The following is a 22,610-nucleotide window of genomic DNA, read 5'->3' on the forward strand; positions in this document are numbered from 1 at the left end:
AAAGGTAAATCAAGGACACCTCCTCACAGAAATCAGAACAAGACAAAGCTGTTTTCATTTAGGTTTGCCAGGAATTATTTCAGGATGCTTTTTTTTTATTATTTTATTTCAGCTTTACTTTAAAAATCGGCCCCGTTTGGGAACCCGGGCTACTCATCCACGAAACACAGCTCTGATTGAAACATTAAGGCTGCAAACCTGCACTTCGACAACAGTCTGAGCACTGGTACAGGAAGTGATCGTCAAGCACTACAGCACGCCATGATATACAGACAGCTATTATCCCCTCTCCAGAAGAGCTAACATAGCACTCATGCTCCAGCATGCTCTCCCGCTAATAAGGTGCAAGAATGGAGCTATTGGCTGACACATGACACAGAGAGATGACATAGTACTACATGACGTCATACAGATGACCAGAAAGAGAGTAAACCATGCAGGATACAGCTCACGAATTAAATGCTTTGAATGCAGTTAGAGGTGATTGTAATGAATGCATTAAGAAGTGGTAGTCGTAGTTGTTGCACTTGCAGATAGATGCGGTACATTCAGTTACACAAGTGGCCTTATTGTAATGCCATGCGGTAAATGGCTAATCTCCTAATAGTCTCATTCACCACCTCCCCAATCAATCACAGGATTAGCCAATCAGGTTCTGTCCACCAATCAGTCAAGCTCCCTGCAGCAAGGGAATCCTTTGTTTGGGTGCATTTTATTTTTTGTTTGGGCGCATGGGGTGGGGGGAGGGGTCATTCAAAGATGATGCCATGTGTACACAACTTACCGTGGTCGGGGGAACGGCGTGAGGACACGCGAGCAGTTACCGTGGAGACTGACAACAACAACAACAACATACAAAAATCATCAGGGAAATCGAGAAAATATGCGTAAGAAACAAATGATGAACCAAACAAAAGAAGAAAAATAAAACAAAATAAGGCAAGAAAGGGGAGGGACAAACAAAACGAAGTAATGAAAAGCAACCCCCACCCTGTGGTAGAAAGGAAGTGATGTCAGAGGTCACATGACAATAGTCACCTGCAAGTATCAGCCAACCACCTAGCCTCTATAACCCACCATGACGACAGATCATAAAGGTTAAAGAAATGGAGATGAAACTCAGGAGACACTCTACAACGATAAAATAAAAAATTATAAATTTAATCTCTTTCTAGAGTGATTTTGCCTCTTACTACATCACGAGACAGAAAAATGAACAAAGACATGGGGGATGAAAGTTGACATGAGGACAAAAACAGAGAGACAGACTGGTTGGGTGTGAAAAGAAAGATAGAAGGAGATAGAAGAAAACCTATTAAAAAATACAGAAAGGAGAGGGAATGACAGCTATCTATGGCATTCTCTTCACTTCTTTCTCCACCTTCCATTTTTTTGTAATTCAGCACACCTACACACAGACAAAGAGAAGAATGCAGGACATCCAAAGACCATGCAGAAGAGCTACAGCAGTAAGTAAAAGAAAAAAGAAAAAACTTAATCTGAAGCACGATTTAATATCAACAGCTCGAGCAAATGGCAGAAAGCATGGCGTGTGTGTGTTCCCTCTCGGAGGCCATTTGCAACTGAAATCTGAGCTCATGCTGACAAATTAAAAAGGAAAAAAAAATGCCACAACAAAATGCACTTCCATGAGATCTGGTGTTCGTTTTCAAGCAGGGTGTGTGCAAACAGTAAGCCTTTTTTTTTTTGTATTTAACCATCCATCTTGCATATGTGATTTTATTTATTTTCTTTAGTTCTGGAAAATCAAAAATGACACCACACTTCTCACAGCAGCTTCATTCCTCAACTCCCGCCCCTGAAATGCCCCCCGTCATGCTTCGATCTCTGAACACACCAAACATATCAGCAGCGACCGCATACAAGTCGCTCAGTGTGAAATGACAGGCTGGGGAAACTCCCAGCAAACTCTAACCTTACTGTGCCTCACCAAAGTATTCACACCCTTTAAACTTTTCACATGTTGTCAAGTTACAACATCAAACAATTAGGTATTTCATTGGGACTATATGTAGAAGACCTAAATAAGCGAGGGCATCATTGTAAAGCAGAAGGAAAATGATAAGACTGATTTAAAATCCGAAAGGTTTTTTGAGACCATTTTGAACTATTATAATAATTATGCAAGTGCACCTTCTCATAGCAAAACAAAAAAAGATATTTTAAGAGAATTTTTTAATATCCAGAATAAACAAACAAAACAACTGAAAAAAGAATAATTAAGATGGATTATGAAGTCTCTAACTAAAATTTCATTTAAAATAATAATAATCACTTAGTTTAGACAGGGAAAACAGGCAAAAGTGAGAGGTAGTGCAAATTAACTATGGTACTTCGTATTGGGTATCAAATGTTTACAGTGTTTCTCAAAATGTAGCCTTTCCAACAATATCAACAAGTAGCATCTATTTCAGGATCCTTGTCCTAATAGATATCATCACACTAATTTTAATTTATAATATGATTACTTGATTTATTGCTTAATGTGCGAGGCTCATATTTGGGGTGAATTTGTATTCAGTTTCTTTTTACTGTGAACTCAGGTGCCATCAGAAGTCACAGAGGTAGTGACTGGGGTTTAACCGTGTGTAATTTAATCTCAGAGGTTTGTTAGAGGACACTAATGAAGGAAGAGCATCATGGACGGCAGGGAACACGGCAGATAGAAGGTTGTGGTGAAAGTTCAGATCAGGTTTAAATTATGAAATTTAAACCTAAGCTTGAAAAATCACATGGAGCATCGTTCAATCCAAAATTGACAAACTGAGTGAGGAGCGCATCAGTCATAGAAGCAGCCAAGAGGCCTGAGGTAACTTTGGAGAAGATGCAGAGATCTGCATCTCAGGTGAGCAAAGCTGTTGACAGGAAAACATGTAGTCTTGCAAAGTGTGGCAACGAAGGGATTGTTGGAACAAAAACAGAAAGCAAGAAGACAGAAAGAGGTCCTGTTTCCAATTTGCCACAAGCAATGTAAGGGACACATCAATACAATGCTTTAGTCAGGTGGCCTGTGTATGTAGGGGTGGGTGATATGGAGTTAGAATTTCATCACAATATTTTGTGGTACTATGATGATTAAAAGAAAACATTTTTAGGTACAGCATTCAAAGCATCATGTATAAATATTGTTCTTGAAAAGCATACCCATTTGAAACAAGCTTCTTCAGGATGCCAGTTACTTAAATAAGTGTGATTTGTGCCACTAAGCTGCACATAGTAATTGTATTTAATCATATTTTCAAATTTATTGATCCCACTGTGGAACAGACAGTGAAAAAAATAGTAAAAAAAAAAACATTTCCAATAAAATCCGATGTCTTTTTTAACATAATTAATTGGAATTTATTGAGACAACAATAAATGAAAATTCACATCATAAGAAATTTTTCACAATAATAAACGCCCACTCCTAGTATGATCTCTTGAACAAATCATCCCAGTAACTGAGGAGAACTGTGACAATCTTGTTTATTCATCGAGGAAAGGTAAGCCTGGTGTAAAGATAAATGTGGCTAGCCACTAAGCAATCTTGGAAGACACCCTGTTACGGCCTTGAAAAGAATTGAGACCAGCTGAATACAAATGCAAACCGCACTTTTCAGGGGTTTTTTTTTGTTTGAGAGGATTTGTGAAATGTTTCCTTCTGCTTCACAAATTTATCCTACATTGTACTAATTCATGGCAAAGTCATAAGAGAATACATTTCAGTTTGTGGTTGTAGTGTGACGAAATGTGAAAAGGTTCAAAGTGTTTAAATCGTTTCGCAAGACACTGTACGTTTCCAACCATGCGACACCAGCAGGCACTTTTCTGTTCACAGGAGAAAACAAGAGAGGCTTTTGAAATCTCTTCCAGTCATAAACACAACCATAAATCAAAAACGGCCACTCATCATGATCATGGAAGAAGTGATGATGGGGATGGAGAAGGTGCAGGAAAACAGAAAAAGTAAAATAAAATTTAAAAAAACAACCAGACCCTACATGCTGTGACAGAAGCAGCAGAAATCGCCAGCGATCGAGTCGTAGTGACGTCTCACCAGCCATGCCTGTTGTGTAGCCACTCCACCCAGCAAGCTTTGCAAACCACACAGCTCCAAGTTCAAGGTGCAATGGAGAGCCCACAACACCAACATCATCAACAACATCAACGACAGGAAGTGCCGTCATGAGAGAGCGTGCGGCACTGCTGCACCATGCTATAGTAAAGCCAGAGGAGGGGGTAGAAGGGCACACAGAACAGCCACGTGGAAACCTTCTCTGGGGCAGAAACCACCATAATGGTTCTCATTTGTCATTTCTAGAAATGAAGGAGAGACAGAGGAGAAAATGGGCATTGTTCTGGAGGGCTGGACACTCACCTCGATTTTACGTCCTTCCACCAGCGTGCCGTGGAGCTTCTCCCTGGCCCTCTCTGCATCTGAGCTGGTCTCAAATGTAACAAACCCGAAGCCCTGCGAGGAGAGGAGGAGGGCGGAGAAAAAAGGAGAGGCGGCAAAATGGGCAAAAACAATAATTCAGTTCCTATTTTATAAAAAACAAAACGCTTTAATGTTTGAGGGTCTGTCTCTACCATCTTACCTTGGATCCCCTCTCGTTGAAAATGATCTCAACATCAAGGATTTTGCCAAATTGCTGAAACGAAAGAGACAACGCAGGGAAATTAGGAGACTGCAGAAGCACTGAAGTCACATGTTCGCCACAGGGAGTCAGCACTGCTCAGCCATGATGAGCTGGCACTGAGCCAGGATGGGTTCTCCCACATCTATCTCTCCCCTGCTCTTGCTTCATCAAAACATTTTGGAGGCATTTCTCTTTACCAAATAGCAGTTATCACGACAAGCCATTTCAGGGTAACAAAATATTCTGACTTTAAAGGGGCAGAGAAGATGCTTTGCGCATTGCAAGCAGAGAGAAAAGGAGGATTTTTTTTTTATCTACATACCCCAAACATTTGCCGTAGGTCGGGGTCTCGGAAGCGGAAGGGGATGTTAGACACATGGAGACGTTTGGGCGTCCCCTTGGCGTCCGAATCATCCCCAGGGCCCCCGCCGCCGCCCCCTCCACCTGAGCCAACTACAGACTGCCCGTCAATTTGAGAGGAGCCATCAGACTGCAGGGTCAGAGACAAAATAAGACATGAACCAGGTCCTTCAACTGATTACAATTTGTTACATATATTTGTTTTTATCATAAAAGGCTGAGTGGACTAATGACAATCGAGTCGAGAGGCAGTCATTAACCGATTATTCCTCTGATTCATCTATGTATCAGTTTTTATAGACATGTTTCCAGTAGTACTTGTAGGTACTTCTATTGTTTAACATCAAACAACAGATCAGAATTAAATCAAATTACCCCCATGGACATAAGGCATCAGTAGGTCAAAGATTTACTAAAACCAAAACCAAAGATACAAAACAGATCTGCGCATCTGTATTTACAACCAAAGTTTGAAAGACATTTAAGGTTTGGATTTACAACAACTTGAGTGGCTTTTTCACTTTCATCCAACACAATTTATGTTAGAGAAACAGTCCCAGATACAGCCTGCTTAATAAAATAAAAAAGAAGGAATTCAGCAAATGTGGAAAGCAGACTTGTGAGCGTTGCTGTAGAGAAAATAATGTTGATTGCCTGAGAGTCTTTACTTAGCAGATTTATTAGGCGAATTTATCACCTGCAGTCCCCAATAATTCAAAATAAGTACGCAGCGTAAACAGGAAAGTATATTTATTTAAGAGGAGAGGAAATCTGAAAGAAACATCCGTATGTATTGTCAACTTATTAAACAAACAGATGTATTCAACTCAAGTTGTTTACAAATGTTAAATTATTAGAGCAAATATTTAATAGTAATTAAGTATCTTTCTGTAGTTAAACACTTGGCAGAGTTATTTAGGTTCAGAGCAGAAACATTTGTAGAAGTCTGTGGAGTTTCACTGATCAATATTTTACTGGAAAATACAGATTTCTGCTCATCATTAATGTCCCACAAATTAACTGGTCTGACATTTTCATTTTTAAAAAATATATAACATGTTTAATGCAATTTTTTTCACAGAGGTTGTACTTTTGAATCCATCAAAAAATGATGACTTTTTCCTTATTTACTCATCAGAAAGGTCCTGTAACTTTATCTGATAGTTCTACAATTAAAAGGGTCACATCAAAGAGCAGCAGTTTGTTGCATTTATAGACCAACTATGGTCAAAATTATTAGTTTGTTTTGTTTAATGAGTGGAGGAAAAAAACTCACCAGATTTGCAGTATTTTACCTCCTGATCACAGATCAGAGCCAGATAAGAAAATAGACTGGATGACTCAGATTTCTGTCAGATTGACTCTAAAAAGTTTAAGTCTTTTTGTCGCCACACCACAAGGTTGGCGCTCACCTGGCTGAGGCTATTGCCGGGGTTGGCCGCGCTGTTGCCTGCTCCACCAGCCTCCACGGGGCCCTGCACCGCTCCGGCTGCATACAGGCTGCTCCCGTAATCCAGAGTCAGGCCGTTCTGAGGAGGCGGAGGCGGAGGAGGTGGGAAGGCGGAGAAGGGTGGGGGTACGAGTCCTTCCTGACCGCCAGCACTATCCTGAGAGCCCTATGGACGGAACGAGAGCAGAGTGAGACGGTAGCAGGAGCTACGGTAGCCAGCTGGTGAAATTCCCCTACACCTCCCAAACACTGCGAGACCATTTCCCCAGAGTCTTGGCCTAAAAGTCATGCAGACATGGTGGATACTAAATTTTAATTTTTCCCTCCTGTGTAAGAGCGTGCATGTATCTTCAGCCCCCTGCCCATTAAATATTCACTGCAGCCACATCTATTATTGAGGGTCAGATGCCTCCATGCTCGGTTTGTTGCACAACGATGAGTGTCTGACGCCTGCACACACACTCACAAACGCCTCTGCACACAAATCACCTTTGACATGCAAACACCCACACACCTAAGCGCTCACACAAAGACCAACTGTTATTATTGAAGACTCTCCAAGTATTTCACACACAATTACCCCATAAGATACTAGTTTAGGTTACCAGAACATAGTGGAAAACAATGCAGACATCTGCAAATGCACGCAAACACACACACAGGCGCACACACATTCCTCCCTGCTGGCAGAGGGGCATGAATACCCTAAATGGTAATAGTTAGTGAGCAAGGGAGGCAGCAGAGAAGGAGGAGGAAAGGGGGGGATGGACTATAAAGGTGGTGACTGATAGAAGAGGCATGCTTTGCCTCTGATCCATAGCTGCAAAGATAAACCATCCATCACTGTCTTTCAGATCTATTTATAACTCTTGAGAATTCATGGGATGCCCAATCAATTAGAGGCTGCAACAAACTGGGACAATCCTTTGCTTTTAGTTTATTGATCTCACTAATATAATTACATCAGGACTGCAGCCGTGCCAAGTTGCACCAAGATGCAGGCAGGCTTTAAGGTAAGTGCTGAGGTCAGCATGCAAACATGCTGAAGCTGCTTACGGTAACGGCGCATGTTGGCGGTGATGTCAGCAAACCACCATAGCAGTTTGCACTAGCACTTGGCTGGCTTCTCATGAACAAGACGGCCTCCTATAAACATATGATGATGGTGAAAGACCTTCTTCAGCAATGCATCATGTTGACCACACAGAAAAAAATCACACAGAAAATTAAAAAAAATAGTGAACATATCTAACTTTTGCCAGGTACAAAAAGGCAACCATCTTGTAGACATCTTGTCACAATGACAAACGGACTTCACTTGATACCATCAAGGCTAACCTGGATATAGCAGAGTAGATATGTTTAATCCTCTTAACATTTCCACCTCTGGAACATGTTGTATTTAGAAACATTGGCAGCATTTTCGAAATGTCAGATTTATTTTACAGGTCTGCATCTTCAACATAAACATGGAGCTTGCTGTTCACAGACAGTAATGAAAACCAAGCTGTGCAATTAACCGAGATAATGATCCCAATTATAAGCACGCTCTTATTTTGTAATGTCTTCTGACTGATGTGTATCTCTGCACCTTTCGAAGACTGAAAGCTAGGTAGGTTTTGCGAAGTCATGTCTTGAAAAGGTCACTGTCCATGCGTGAGTGACATGTAAAGATGGAAGAAAGAGGAGAGGATAAGCAGCAACACTTCCCCCTAGCGGGTAGGAAATGATGCATGATTGGTACCAAACATCCAGCAATAGACGGCACCATGTTGTATCTGGAAGAAGTCGAGTGTAAAATGAAACTGAATTTTTCCACAATTCAGCATGCCATGTCGCTAACATAAAATATGCAACACAGCTTAAAATATCAACAATAAAACCTTGTTTTACAAATACTCTTCTCTCACACGAACTGAGACTTCATGTCTGTTCCTAAAGTAAAAAAAAGAAAATGTTTAGGATCGTTCATGGCAGGAAGGCTAAAGAGACATATTTTCAATGCTCTTAAGTACAGTTCTTAAAGTGGGATCTCAATTGGATAAAATCATTATTGGCAGAAAAAATCTAAGAATATAAGCAAAAATGGTTGGTTTTACATCTCTCAGCAGGACTGCAGATCTTTTCCAGTTTTTGTCCTAGAATCTCCTAGTTCAAGTTCTGAACCATTTCCCTAATTTTTCTGGTACTGCTGGACGGTAGAGACGCCTTTCAAGGCAAGAATGCCCACAGACCTGTAGCTTGGCTCTACCATCCATACACAGTTAGAAAATTTTGTTTGAACTACACTGAAGTGCAACAATAACATGACTTTTGAAGCATGTTCTGTAATCAAAAGGAAACCTTACATACAGCAGGTTCACTGCATTCACCATCACTGTCAGGTACGAGGCAGAGCACTGCAGAATTGCTTCAATTTGCTCTCAATGCCAGCAGAGAAGTAAATCTGCAGGCAGCAAGTACATGTGGAAAAACTTCCTTCTGCATCCATTTGAAAAATATCCTTGCTTGACTCTGAACCTGATATTGGTGACTAGTACTGTACTAATAAAATCGTGAAAGAAGGCTGGTAGAGCTATTTATTTGTTATCTTATTGCATTGTTGTTCTTCTGTTTATTTAAAACAATGGGTTCTTGTTAATGCAACCTGTTCATGCTGTTTCCAGATGCAACCTCAATTTAATAAAGACAATCAAGCGATTAGGAAACCATCAGATATCCTTTTTGTAGAGCAAATCTGCCCTGGCACAGCCAGCTTCTCCGTGTCGTATGACTGGGAAGCTGCGATGTGAAAAGTGGAAAAAAAAAAAGAGACAAAGATACTGTTCATACAATAATAAGGACAAACTGAAAAAAAAAAGAGTCACATGCATTTATTTAATATTCAACTGAATATGATAATTAGTAAAAAGATAATATAGTTTATGTTTAATCTAAGAAATCTTTTGTCCATGAAACTTACTTTTTATTTATCTTGCTATTGTGTTCTTCATTCATAGACTACATGTAATTATTTTCACCATATTGGTTCTGCTCTCCTCTGCGGTTATGAATCTTTAATGATAGTTGTAATGAGGTAGCACAAAAAGAACACACTGGTAGTAGCAATTTAACAGTAATGGTTGATGTCCTTTTTATCATAATCGTTTACCAGACATCTGCTTGGTGTGTGTGTGTGTGGGGGGGGGGGGGGGTGCGTGCGTGCGTCTGTCCATGCGTGAGTGACAGCGATGCCCATCTGAGCTGCACAATGGATCACTGTCCCTTTGGGAGAGTTAAAAGTGTGTGGGAGGGTGTTTATGTCTGTGTATGTGTGCGCGTAAGCCATCTGTCTCCCAGCTTTTGACCTTTCTCAGCGTCGCACCTGTGACACTGTAGTCCAGCCCCTCGACTCTGTAACAAACCGGGGGATGCACGCGGTCGACACGGATCACATCAATATTGTGACACGGGAGCAGCAGACTGTGTGGGGGAAACTTTGTCTGTTCGTTGGCAGAGACAAACAAAAGTAAATAAATACAGCAAGAGCCCTGGAATGAAAAGCAAGAAGCTTTTTAGAGAAACTGCTCTTTCATTTGCTTTGGCCTGGTTTAATAGTTTATACAGTGCCTTACATAAGTATTCATACGTAGTGAACTACAACATTTTGTCAGGTTCAATCTGTCATCTGAAAATACACAGAGGATGGAACAACTGTGGAACTACAGACACGGCTGTCCATCAAAACAACGAGAATTTATCAGAGAAAAAGCTGATTGTATCGCTTGAAAAGCTTCATAGATCCACTGTACAGGAGGGAGAATATCCAGAAAGGACAACTATCAGTTGCTGATTTCACTTGTACTTGAATAGTTAAAAAATGTGAAAAATAGAAAAGAGCTGCTGTTGAAATAAGCCATTTAAAGTTTGCCCTAGGTCTATGAGGGACAGAACAATCATGTGGACATTGGTTTCAAAGGGCAATCCTGAAAGAAAACCTGTTAGAGGCTCAAAAGGCTTGAGACTGAGGTTCAGCTTCTAGCAGGACAATGACTCGCAACATTCAGCCAGTCACAGTGCATTGGCTCAGACAAACGTAAGCCTGGGCGATATGGCAGAAAAATTACATCTCTGATTTATTTTCATGCCAGATCCAATTTTTTTCTCAATTTTTTCCCCCAAAATATTAATTAGAAATGACAGTAAATATTTTTTAAAAATGGCTTATATTTCAATAATTCCTTCTGTGAGTTGTACAACAGACTATTGGGGAAAGACTACAAGGATGTTTACTTAATTATGAGAATATAATCATAATATTAGCAGATTAAAAGACACAATTTTTACCAGAAGAAAGTCTTGCGAGAAAAAAGTTATTATGAGACAAAAAGCTTTGTTAATTATTTTGTTGTTATTTTTCTTGTAGGATTTCTCATAATTTTGCTACTTCATCCTCAAAATATTGACTGCATTCTTGCAATATTATTGTACAAATATTCTATATTAGTTACTCACAACTGAAACCAAAAAAATCGAAGCCTGACTCTTATATTTTGTTGTACAGTTGACCTGAATTCAAGTCCAATTAAATATAAGCTGTAAAACAGCCTTCAGCTGAACTGTGGAAATCCCAGTAACGTAATGGTGAAAATAAATTCAGATTTTCCAAAAATCTTCAAAAACAAAAGTTTTGATTAATTGAAAGGAATTTATTGCCCAGCCCTCAACCAAAGCATATTGTTGTGTTAAATTGGCCCAGTCAAAGTCCACATCTAAATTCAATTGACAGTCTGTGGCAAGACAAACAGAAAACAGATCCTCACAAAGTCTCTCCATCTGATCTGCCAAAGCAACTCTTTTCCTTCCGCTTCATAATTATGCAATTTTTTGTGTTGGACTATGACGTCAACAAAATGCATTAAAGTTTGTGGATGTTGTGGTTTGAATATTATTGCTCTGTACTGGGAATTACAGACTATGTATTGCTGTATAATCTATAATCCTTCAACAAAAACTTTTGCTAATCTTAGAAATAAGAATGTTACCCTTGCAGAAGCTATTAAACCTGCTATCTAATCCTCTTTTTCACGCTGATGTTGAGAGAAAGTAGACACTTCTGTAGCTTTAAGAGACGAAAATGCTCAGATGTCATCCTTTATTGACTGCAGTACTGGACTGCCTCTTGTGATTTTCAGCAGAGTAATCACAACATGAAATCCTGTTATCTTACTCCCTCCTGCTCCCTGATAGCACGCAGTAAATGCATGTATGCCATTAATCTCGACACTCTAGCAACGCAGTCATCTTTTTTTTTCCATTCGGAAATCTTTGAACTGCTCCTTCGAGAGTCTCTCCCAACACAAACCGCGATCTCCATCTTCAGCGCGTGGCCACTCAAGCCGCGCTGCCAGCAGATTACTGACCGCTGTGTCCAAGTTTAACTTCATTCACATTCTCAGATAGCAGCTGTGTCCGCTCATCTAAACTCTGCAGCTGTGTGAACCTGCTCCAATATTGCCCACGGGCATCCAAAATAGGATTCTGCTGAGTGATAACATCCCTCACATCACTGCCTTCCTGTCCTGTGAACATTTCATGTGTCATATGTTAAAAATGGGGACTCATTTTTCACACTAACCATGGCAGCTATTATTACTCTCTGATAATTTAGAATATCCCACATCAATGATGAGGCTCTCAGTTGTAATTGGGGCCGAGAGTGAAAGTAAAAAATCCTGACCTCTAAGCATTTCTCCTTCCATGCTATAATACCTCTTTTAAATGTGCGCTCGGTAAACAGCTGATATAATTTTATGCTCTAATAAAAGAATAGAAGCCTTAAAATAGACCAGAAAATCATTAACATGTGAGGAAATTTCTCCATGTTGGATAAAGAAATTCAATCTGTGATGGTAATAATGAGAGCTGCGATCCTCTGATGAGGACGATCTGAATTTATTACATTCGCCTCTCCATCTCAGAGACGAACAGGACAGAGCAGAAACGCGTAAATTAGTCCGCTTAGCTCAGGTTTTAGGCTGCGTAAAGGAAGAAAAAGAAATCGTGCTATGTTAAAGCATTGACCGATACATAGGCTCGTCTTAGATTAAATGCACTCACAGTTATGAAAATGATCAGGGATGGAGGAACTAATTCCAGGTCAGCAGGTGGGAGCAGAAAGAGAAACTAGAGCTGCTCAATGAAGAGCAGGAAGTCAAAAGCTCAACATCTGGCTTGGGTAAAGTGGAGGAAAAAGTTGTTTCTTGAACAACTTTCTGGAGAGATTTTTAAGAACTGATGAATCCATAAGTCCAATACAGATTTAAAACTGAAGAAATAAACGCATGATTTTTTTTTTCCCTAAGAAATTTCAATGTCACACTGACCACCAATCAAATGGTTTGACATTTTCAGTAAAATTGCTGGGTGAGCAAACGGTGACGTCAATAATCCTCATACAAAAACAGGAGATGTTTACAATAGAAACTTGAGGTATAGCCTTACAAGCAGCTTCGCAGGTCGCACCTTAGACACTAGAACGAATGCAATTTCTTTTTCAACTTCTGGCAATAAACATATAAATATAAAACATCCTTTTTAAACCAGGCTGCACAACCCCTTCTCACCTTCACTCAGACAAGTTTAACTTTATTTATCCTTGGTGTTGTTTTGCATTGCGCTATTGTCTCTGCACATTTGCCTCACAGATGGCACATGGAGACTAAAATTTCCAGCTAGGCTCAACGAACAGCTCATTTTGATGCAAATGATATTTGGCTCCATGTCTACCTAACTGCACTTATAAAGGGAGGCGTTGTTGGCTTGTTAATGTTTTCCTTATAATTTATTAATCACCTATGGGTTATTTATGAGGTAGAAAAAAATTAAAAACACTTTTATGATCGCTCTATGTGGATATCTATTACATCAGCCAAACAAATCATGAATACTCATGTTTTTGTCCTCTTTACTTGTTCTCATAAACTGTATTGCTATGAACAATCTTTTGTGTTTCTGCAGCTGTTTGGTTTGTCTTCGTCACAAAGCTGGATATCATTCCCAGTTATTGACTAGGCCAATTATGAAGCCAAAGCCAAAAGATTTCAGCAGCTAAACTGTGATCATCACTCACTCCATTTGAAATGTGAGCTCTAGAAACATGCTCTACAAATTTAAAGTGCCTTGCATGAATGTTCATACCAGAAATCTATATCACCTGCTTTCATATCAATAACACACACTCACTCATTGTATTTAATTGCATATTATCATTTAATGTGATACATGGTATTTGGCAAACAGTAAACATGACTTCTTAAAACTTTATTTCAAAATCAGATTATTTTAACCACTCCTCCATAGAAGTCAGAATTATGAAATCCATGTGTAATTGTTGATTAACGGATCTCTGATTTTAATGCTGATTTTTGAGAAGATCTTCACCTTCCGACAATTTTAAGAACACGCAGGTTACCATGATGGCTCTAGACATAATCTTATGAAATATTTCTCCCATGTGTGATAAGACTGATCGCAAGGACACCAGGACCGCTCCGAAAAGGAAATATTCAACATGTTTGAATCCCGAGGACAAAAAAAGCAACGTTTTGTTGAATGTGACATGTAGCCAATCAGAAATCACATCAAATCCCAGTGAAACCGCTGCTGGTTCTAGGTGTAATATAACAAAAGGTAAAAAAAAAAAAAAAAAGGTACGCATGGTTTTGCACGATGTTATAATTATTTAAACAACATTCTGACGTCATTTAGATAGTCTCGTTTAAAACCTAAAGTCATCCCTTCCACAATGGATTCTTTACTGCAAAAATAAATGGCCCCACATTGTACGCAATGCTTCAAAATAGGCCAATAAAGCAAAAACAAACCAATTAAGCTCGCTGTGGAAACTTTCCTCAGGTACCAGCCTGCTGCAGAGAAAAATCACTGACTATGCAGTGAAATTCTACCTTCTGACACATTTGCTGGGGAAACTACCTTCCTGCTGTGCAGTAAAATGTTCCTCACAGCTCCGGTGTTGTCATTTGCGAGTCCCAACATCTATGACTCATGACACATCTCACTCGACTACCGATGAGTCAGACTTGGACTTGACACGTTGTGATGCAACTGGACAGAATGATAGTACCGGTAATGTGGAATTTAATACAGCACCACCACAGGTCTGATCAGGTGAACCGGAGTTATTGATGCTTTGAAGCGATGTGATTTCCAGTGTTTAAGCATTCGTCGGTTCCGTCAGACGCCCCTGCTCGCTGCTCATGCTCTAACAGACTCCAGCCAGCAGGAGAACGGACTACCCCGGCTGTTAGCGCTGCTTCTGCCAGACGAAAATAGAAGCAGGAACGCGAGCCAAAAACAGCCCAGTATTTGTGTTTCACAACCACCGTTTTCAGAGGAGATCCATTTTGGCTGCATCTCGGCAGTCTTTTCTTTACCTCATATGCCGTGTTAAAAGTCCGGGTATCTACATAAACATTATGTGCTTTGCGTGCAGCTCTTTCTATCTGGCATGAGCCTTTTGCTGACTGCAAGTGGCTTTTGAGATTCACATCAGGATAAAAGCCTCAGCTGAATAAATGCACTCAGAAAGGAGGGTGAGAGGGGGGTAAGAGAAGGAATACAAAGACACAAAAGAAGGGTAGTCCTGGTCAATTGTAAGAGAGCAAACCTATGCAGTGCATTTGTGTCAGCACTCAGGTTTGTTCTGTTTAAGCGTGCACGCCTTAGTGTGTGCGTCTGTGCATGTGCTCCCCCTGGCGTTGGGGTGCTACTAGGTTGTGTGTGTGTGTGTGTGTGTGTGTGCGTGTGTGTGTTGGCCTCCCGCAAAAGCCAGTGAGTCAGAGTGGTAGCTGTAGCTGGCTTCCTTTCGGGTCAGTTAGCAGCACCAAGTGGGTCTGAGGAAGGCACGTTAGAAAGCGCCCCCGTCTGCCGCCGTCTCACCACGAAACACGAGGAGACAAGAGGGAACACGATTTACACTAACTAGGCCATCGCTGGGTCATTTCACATGAATAATGTCATTTGAGGATCTTTACCTCCTCTGGGCGCCAGCGCCTCTCCACAGGCCGATTCAGCGACTCTGGAAAGTGTGATTCATGTTGTTAACAGCCCCTCGCGTTTTGGCTCAGTGATCGGATTAACTGAGGAAGTTCAGCGCCTGGATCACATCTTGGATTATTTTATTCGCCGCTGCAGAAAAAAAAACAGCTGGAGAAACGTTCATGACATGTGTCTATGGCATAACGATGAGCCAGGAGACACCCTCTTGTTAAATTATTCCAGCCCACGCCATCATCCCCCACCCCTCACCCAGTTGCTCTTCCCCGCTCCTCTTGCTGCTGTTCTCCCTTTCCTCCCACTCTCTCTCTCTGTGCTGCGCGCTTCACTTCTTTACGCTTCATAAAATCCAGACGGGACCCCTCACATACGTCCCGCCCCCACACTTGTCAATCAAGCCCATTTGCCTCTTAGCAACAAGGATATCGGCGATGCTCAAGCTCCTCCCACCACTCCATTCTCCATCTCCTTATAGGGTAACATATCTGTTCATCAAACAAATGCCTCCTACCCAACCTCTATAGTGTATTGCGTTACACCTCTTTAAAACTTTTTTTTTAACATTTATATATTGCAATTACAGACCTGAATGTATTTAACTGCCAAGTAATTTGATAGATCAACACCAAGACATGCTTTACTGTTAAATTGAAAATTTAAGAAATACTTTATAGAAGACATTTTCACAGCAATTGCAGCTCAAAGCATTTTGGCATATCTCTCTAACTTCTTTCCACATCTGGAGACTGAAATGTTTGTCTATTCTTTGCAAAATAGCTCAAGTGTCATACTGGATGGAGAGCAACTGAATATTAATTTCACAGCCACACCACATGATTGCAGGATTCGCTCCATCCATCTTTCCAAATACCTTGAACGACATAATACCGCCGCCACCACTACTGTAAGAATGATTTTTGCGGTACTGTCTCTACCCACATTGTACATCTGAAAACTAAAGATTTTTTTGTAAATTGCTATTCTAATACATGTTTATGCTTTGATCTAAAGCTTTTCATTGCATCCGAACCAGCAAGTTTGGCTTGCTAAAAGGTGAGCCTTTGTTCTTGTTTTAGTTTTTCCTAAAGGTTTGGTGTGAACAAATAACAGATGTTGTGTTGATACTTTTTCTTGTGTTATATTCCATTCTATCTGTTATATTTTTAATAGTTTTTGTTCTTTTAACTATTTTATATTCAGCACTTTAGACATTGTTTGCCTTTTTTGTTACCTCTCCAGGGGGGTCTTTTGTGGGCTCTAGTGTCCCTTATATGATAGTAGGCTGACAGGAAACTGGGAAGGAGAGGTGGGAAGACATGCGGCAATTGTCGTCGGGTCCGGGAGTCGAACCCGCGACGGCCCCGTCGAGGACTCAAGGCCTCCAAATACGGGTCGCGCTAACCGCTACGCCACCACGGCACGCCCGTTTGCCATTTTTAAAAGCACTTCATAAATAAGGCTGACTTGGCTTTAATGTCCCTGTTTAAGACAGGCATCCCCGCAGCATGATTCTACTGACATCATGCTTTACAGTACTGAGATAATGAGGTTTTTGCACAGTATTTTGCATTTAGGCTGCAAAATTCAATTTTAGTCTCGCTTTCCACATGTTTGCTGTCTCCCTTGCAAGCCTTATGGCAGACTGGTTCTCTTACGGCTTTCTATCAGCAGTCCTTATTCTACAATAAAGGCTGACGTCTCCACAAAAGCTGCAGTCTTTTATGAAAAATAAACAGTCCAAAACAAAAAAGAGGGGATGACACCTGACAAACATTTGCAGGTGAGCACACAAGCTCTCTAAACGATGTGTGTTTACCCAACTAGCACAGAAAGTAAGGTATGACCATGAAACCAGTTTGGCTTGTTCAGGAAGGGCTCTGCTTTAGGGCGACTCATGTCCTGGCGTCCAGTTTGCTTTTAAAGAGCGCACAAAAGCCAGCTGGAGGATGGTGTTGTCACTGTCAACTTCTCCCTACGAAGAGTCAATGAGGGCAACCCCCTATCTGTCACAGAGGCCGTTTTATTTTTTATTTTTAATAACGCCTCACAGAGAGCCGTTCCAGGGCCAGCAGAGGCGACTGCTAAGGAGGCAGAACTGTCATGGCAGCTCAAGACTGGAGCACTTTCATAACTCATCTCTTTTCTTTTTTTTTTAACTCCAAAAGATGCTTAACCTCTCACAGCTCTCCCAAACTACAGTCTCCTCCTTCCTCAAACCAGCAAAACAATTGGCACAAAATGAGTGACTCATGCAAGTTGCCACAGCAACACTGCTCATTGGGATCATTTAACAACCTTTACTGTAAAAACCCAAAGTAGAATCAATAACTAGATTTAGGGAGGTGTAGGTGGGGGCGTATACTCACAACCCGTTAACAGTTTATGCAAGCGTGGCAGCATGTTTTCAGCTTCGGCAGCAGGTAGGCGTCTCTCCCTCGCCTCAGGGCGCACGCTTAGGTGGGGCTTGAGAAAATATTTCAGTCTTTTGAACCTGATCTGCTGCTCCAACTCCTGCAGTAAAGGCCAACCTTATTAGCGCATGCAGCAATATGACGGAGCCAATATATTACCCTCATCATATGGCACCTTTACACACTCGTAACTGCAAAGTCAGCTCCAAGTGCGTCCCAATGGCCCACTCCAACAAACTGAATGCATTGTCACATATCCAAGTCCGTCACCTCACTGGTCTATTTCTGCCCCAAGCATGCACACTGTCCAAAGGTGTCCAGTCACCTTAAAAAGTATATTTCCTCATCTCATGCTGCTGTTCTCTTTTGGTTTTCCCAGCCCATCCCCCTCTCTTCCAGGGGCTCTTAAATGAAAACATTGAGATAACAGCTGCCAGGGCCCCAGGGAGAGCAAGAGGAGGGAGAAAAGAGGTCAAACAGTAAAGAGAGCACGAATCTAAGGTACAGCTGAAAAAGAAGTGAACACACACACTCACTCTCGGATCCTGACTCACTCCAACTGAAATGTAATATGAACATGACACTTCATGCACCAACTTTGCAGCCCACTGTGTGTGCTTTGGCTTCTGTGTGTTTGTGAAATGTGTGACACAGAAATTACAGTGAGGAGGTGTTTGGAGTTGAACAGGAGAGATGGAGACGGAAACAAGAGAAAGTAAAAGTGAGTAACAACAAAGGGAGAGAGAAAGAGAAAAAAAAGACAGGAGCAACTGTTCACTGGACACCTGTCCCTTTAGCTCAGGAGTAATGTACAGAGACAGCTGCAAGGGTAATACAGACTTTTTACCAACCTTTCCTCCTCCCCAAAGCTCCTTTATTTCCACTTTTTTTGCTCGAAAAAATGCCTAAAGACTTTGCATGTAGCCAAACTGCTCCATCCAGCTGTACGATCTAACGCAGCACACATGGATTCCTCTGAGCATACATAATACATTGCCGAGCACAGTTTCTGGCAGCGGCAGCTCTTCAGATTGCATGCACACTTCTAGCTCTGAGCAGGAGAACAGATGCCACAACAACGGCGGTAACAATAATGCATTACCACTCGTGCGTCTCGCCGTGGCGAATCATGATTGCGGCCGTTACAATCTCGCTGTCATCCACTACACTAGTTTCTCTGTTTGTCGGCCGAGTCCTAACAGGAGTCTGGCATGTCCTGCGTGGACCACGGTAACGGGTCAGGTAGAGTCCTCGTCTGTTAGTAGTTAATTAGCACTTAATGCTCAGTGACGGTGCCCGGTGTTCTGGTGCCGTTTCTCGTACTGCAGCGGCGGAGAGGTACGGAGACAAACACTCACCGACAACACGTTAGGATAGTACAGTCCCATCATCGTATACTGTGCAACAACTCCAACTGTCGCCGCTCCTCGCTCCTTTCCTCTTCTCGCGCTGCCTCGCCTTCTCTCCCTCTGTGTCACCTCACCAGCTCCGTCTCTCTTGTCTGTCTCACAGATTCAAAATCTCCCTCTCTCTGCCCCCGCTCGCTCCGTCTGCCCTGCCAATCCCCCTCCTCCTCCTCCACCTCCTCTGCTGGCCTCTGTCCCTGTCACTCTCCCTCGCGTGCCTTCTTCTGTATTCCCCCTCTCTTTCCGCTTCTGTCGTCTCCCACTCACTCTTTTCTCTTCTTTGCCTCTCCCACTCGCTCCTTGCTTTCCTTCTACCCCCAGCCTTCCTTTTCGCTGCTGTGCCCTTGCCTGCTCATCTCTTCTGTCTCTTCTCCAGTCCTCCTCCTCTGCTCCTCTCTCACCCAGAAAGCCTGACGCCTCCTCCCCCCTCCTACTTCCCTGCTTCTGTCACACCTGCAAACTTTCCCCTCCCCTCTGCTTCCTTCTCATGTCGCAGTCCTCCCCTCCTCTTTCTCTCTCTTCCTCTGTTCTCTTTCTCCATGTAGGTGAGTTAACTGGGGCTGCTGGCACCACTGGGAGAGAAAGACAAGACTTTCCCTTTTCTTCCCTCTATTCCTTCTCAGACATGCACCTTGTTAGGAAAACACACTGCCAACTGCACACGAGATTTACGTTTTGAGCAACGTTCAGGAGACACTGCTTCAGAACAAATGCCATCAACTCAAATCACCAAACAGACAGTTAAAGGGCTACTAAACCTCTAAGATGTTACAAAATGGCACATTTCTAAGTGTATGCACATCCTTTTGAATAATATATGAAGATGCACAGTGAGAAATAACAGCCGCAACTCAAAAATCTGACCTTTTTCTGATCAGTAAACATTCAATCCCTAAGGGCTAACAGGGATAGGTGAAAGCTAGTTTTACAACAACAGCACTTTCTCTCATACACACAGTTGGATGTCTCCCCTCCACATAATGTAAATAATGAATGAATTCACACAGCAGGAGTTTAGAAAGAAATATTCTGAATGTTACTGTCAGGTCCAAAGCTTTGCAGAAAAAAAACAGTAACACATCAACTACTACACTGTCATTGGTGCATCAATAGTTTTTGTACGTTAGAATACAGTGACAAAGCCGTTCAGTGTGTGCTAATTATAGCAACATACATACATAAACATACATCAACATATATAAACATCTTTAGTTTCATAATGTTTATAAAATTAAAATCAGTTGAAACAGCTAAAAACGTACTTTATAAAAACCTAAAATTATAATTCCTCCCCATTAAGTGCATTTGTCAGGTAGCCAATGGAGTTTTTTTGTGTACAGTATCACAAAATACAGGCTAACGTCAACAGCTAGCAGGGCTTCAACCGTGCTGGGACTTCATAAATATACTTATGCTTTTAGTACTGCCATCATTGGGCTGGTGACGTTGCACTGTGGTGAAAAACATTTGTGTTCTGCTAAAAGTAAATCAAAGTATTGAGGCCCTGTCCATATTGGATAGTTTTTCTTAAGCAGAGATATTCTGGGTTTGCACCTCTAATCCACAAGGAAAGTGATTTTTATACAACAAAAACAAACAGGTTATTAAAACCGTTTGTGGTGTACCTCTGTGGATTTACAGCTTTGTAACACAATGATACAACAGCCTACTTGGTGCAACCTACTTATGACTTTGCGGGCTGAGAATTAGAGAGACAACTGGGATGTCTTACGTTTTCTCTCCATTTTGGTTCAACCTCTGTTTTTGTTCAACTTGCTCTGAGGAAGTTGGTGACTAAGACCAAAGGCTAAACAGCATAAAAAAGATCACCATAAACACATTTTAGGAAGAAACTGTTATGAAAATACACAAAAACAGCTGGTGAACGGAGTCATATACTAAAACAGTAACAGGTGATGCAAACCACATCCCTCTCTTGTGTGGAAATGGTCATTGAAAGGAAGACTCAAGAGCTATCCATTTTCAGTATAGGTGAGAAATTTAAATATGAAGTCACATGTCAGGCTGCTGCTTTTAACTCTGGATTTTAAAAGGCTGCTTTCATTTTCACACCCAGATGTTATTTTTTTCTCCTTTGCGGTGGGATCTCTGACAATACGAAGACTGATATTTACAGCTGGCTATGCTAAGTATGCTAAACGTTAAAACAGGATGTTTAACAAGTCAACTTTAAACTAGTAAAACTTGTATTTGCTCTTGAAATAGATTAAAAACAGTACTTATTTGAGCACCTAAAGAAAATTATGTACATTGGGTACATAGGCCTTTAGAATATTAATTGTAGAGGATTGCATCACATCCATTCTGGTTAAAAACACTGTGACTGGCTCCTTATTTTTCAATAAGACATATTTTTAAAGGCATATTTGTTTTAGCTTGATACGATGAGTTTTATCAGGAAAAAGGAGCAGATTTTAATATGGAAAAGTTTTTCAGCTGACACAGCAGTGTTTCTCTTGTAGTTTATTTTATTTAATAATACGTTTTATAATAGAGCCTTCCCTTAATTTATTTTGGCTGCTATAAATAACTGCAGTCGTGCCTAACGGTCTTACATAACGATTAGAGCTCTGGCAGTGTTTGAAGACCTTGAATTCGAGACTTTAAAAAGGAAGACGAATATTCAGAGATTTTTGTGTTATTTTGGCATAAAATGTCAGCTTCCAGGCTTTCTAAGATACTTATAAGATATTCATATTTCTTTAACAGTACCTCTCAGCTCTGCCCATCCTAGCTTTACACTAAAAACATAACCTACCTAATTTCTATCCCTGAAGGATTCATTTCAGCTCTCTCTGCCTATTAATGAGTTGTTTCTCCCTTCACACAGACACAGCTCCCTCAACTCTCCAGGCTCTTCCTTTCAGGAGCCTTTGATCGCATCATTCTCACACTCCTGTTGACAGTTTAGCACCTCAGTGTTGTGGAAACCTCCGCTGGCCGGCATTGTTTTCTTCCTCCCTGCCCCGCCTCCCCTGACCAGTTCACACCTCCAAGCCCCAGGAGAAAGCCCTGACTGACATCTCAACATCCCAGAAAGAAATTGCTCAACACAAAGCAGAAAAACTTTATGAGTAGCCTTGAAACATCATTTAGAAGGAAATGATTCAAAGCCTCATCATTTTCCAATGAAATAAAATCCATCTAATTGACTCCCAGGCATACACAGAATCTACTTAGCTGTACTGGGGGGGGGGAAAAACGACTTGGACTGCGGCAAATAAAAGCGCATGAGTGAAGACCTAAGACAGATAAAGAGCCG

At 41.3% G+C, this 22,610-nt stretch overlaps 1 protein-coding gene across 6 annotated transcripts in view; it reads right to left on the minus strand.

Moving 5' to 3' along the window:
• Positions 1-22,610, minus strand: part of LOC102235339 (RNA binding protein fox-1 homolog 2-like) — a 50,220-nt gene that overhangs the window by 13,961 nt on the left and 13,649 nt on the right. For 5 of the 6 annotated variants that reach the window (XM_023334696.1, XM_023334697.1, XM_005809072.3 and 2 more), the window contains 4 exons: positions 6,416-6,619; positions 4,966-5,133; positions 4,602-4,655; positions 4,382-4,474 (listed from right to left, as the gene is read on the minus strand). In XM_023334696.1, coding sequence (XP_023190464.1) covers positions 4,382-4,474; positions 4,602-4,655; positions 4,966-5,133; positions 6,416-6,619 — 519 coding nt within the window. Of the gene's footprint in view, positions 1-4,381; positions 4,475-4,601; positions 4,656-4,965; positions 5,134-6,415; positions 6,620-19,279; positions 19,708-22,610 lie in introns of those variants that run through there. The other variant, XM_023334700.1, reaches the window with a different exon arrangement.

The sequence above is a fragment of the Xiphophorus maculatus genome, chromosome 5 (assembly GCF_002775205.1).
Source record: "Xiphophorus maculatus strain JP 163 A chromosome 5, X_maculatus-5.0-male, whole genome shotgun sequence".
Lineage (NCBI taxonomy): Eukaryota > Metazoa > Chordata > Actinopteri > Cyprinodontiformes > Poeciliidae > Xiphophorus > Xiphophorus maculatus.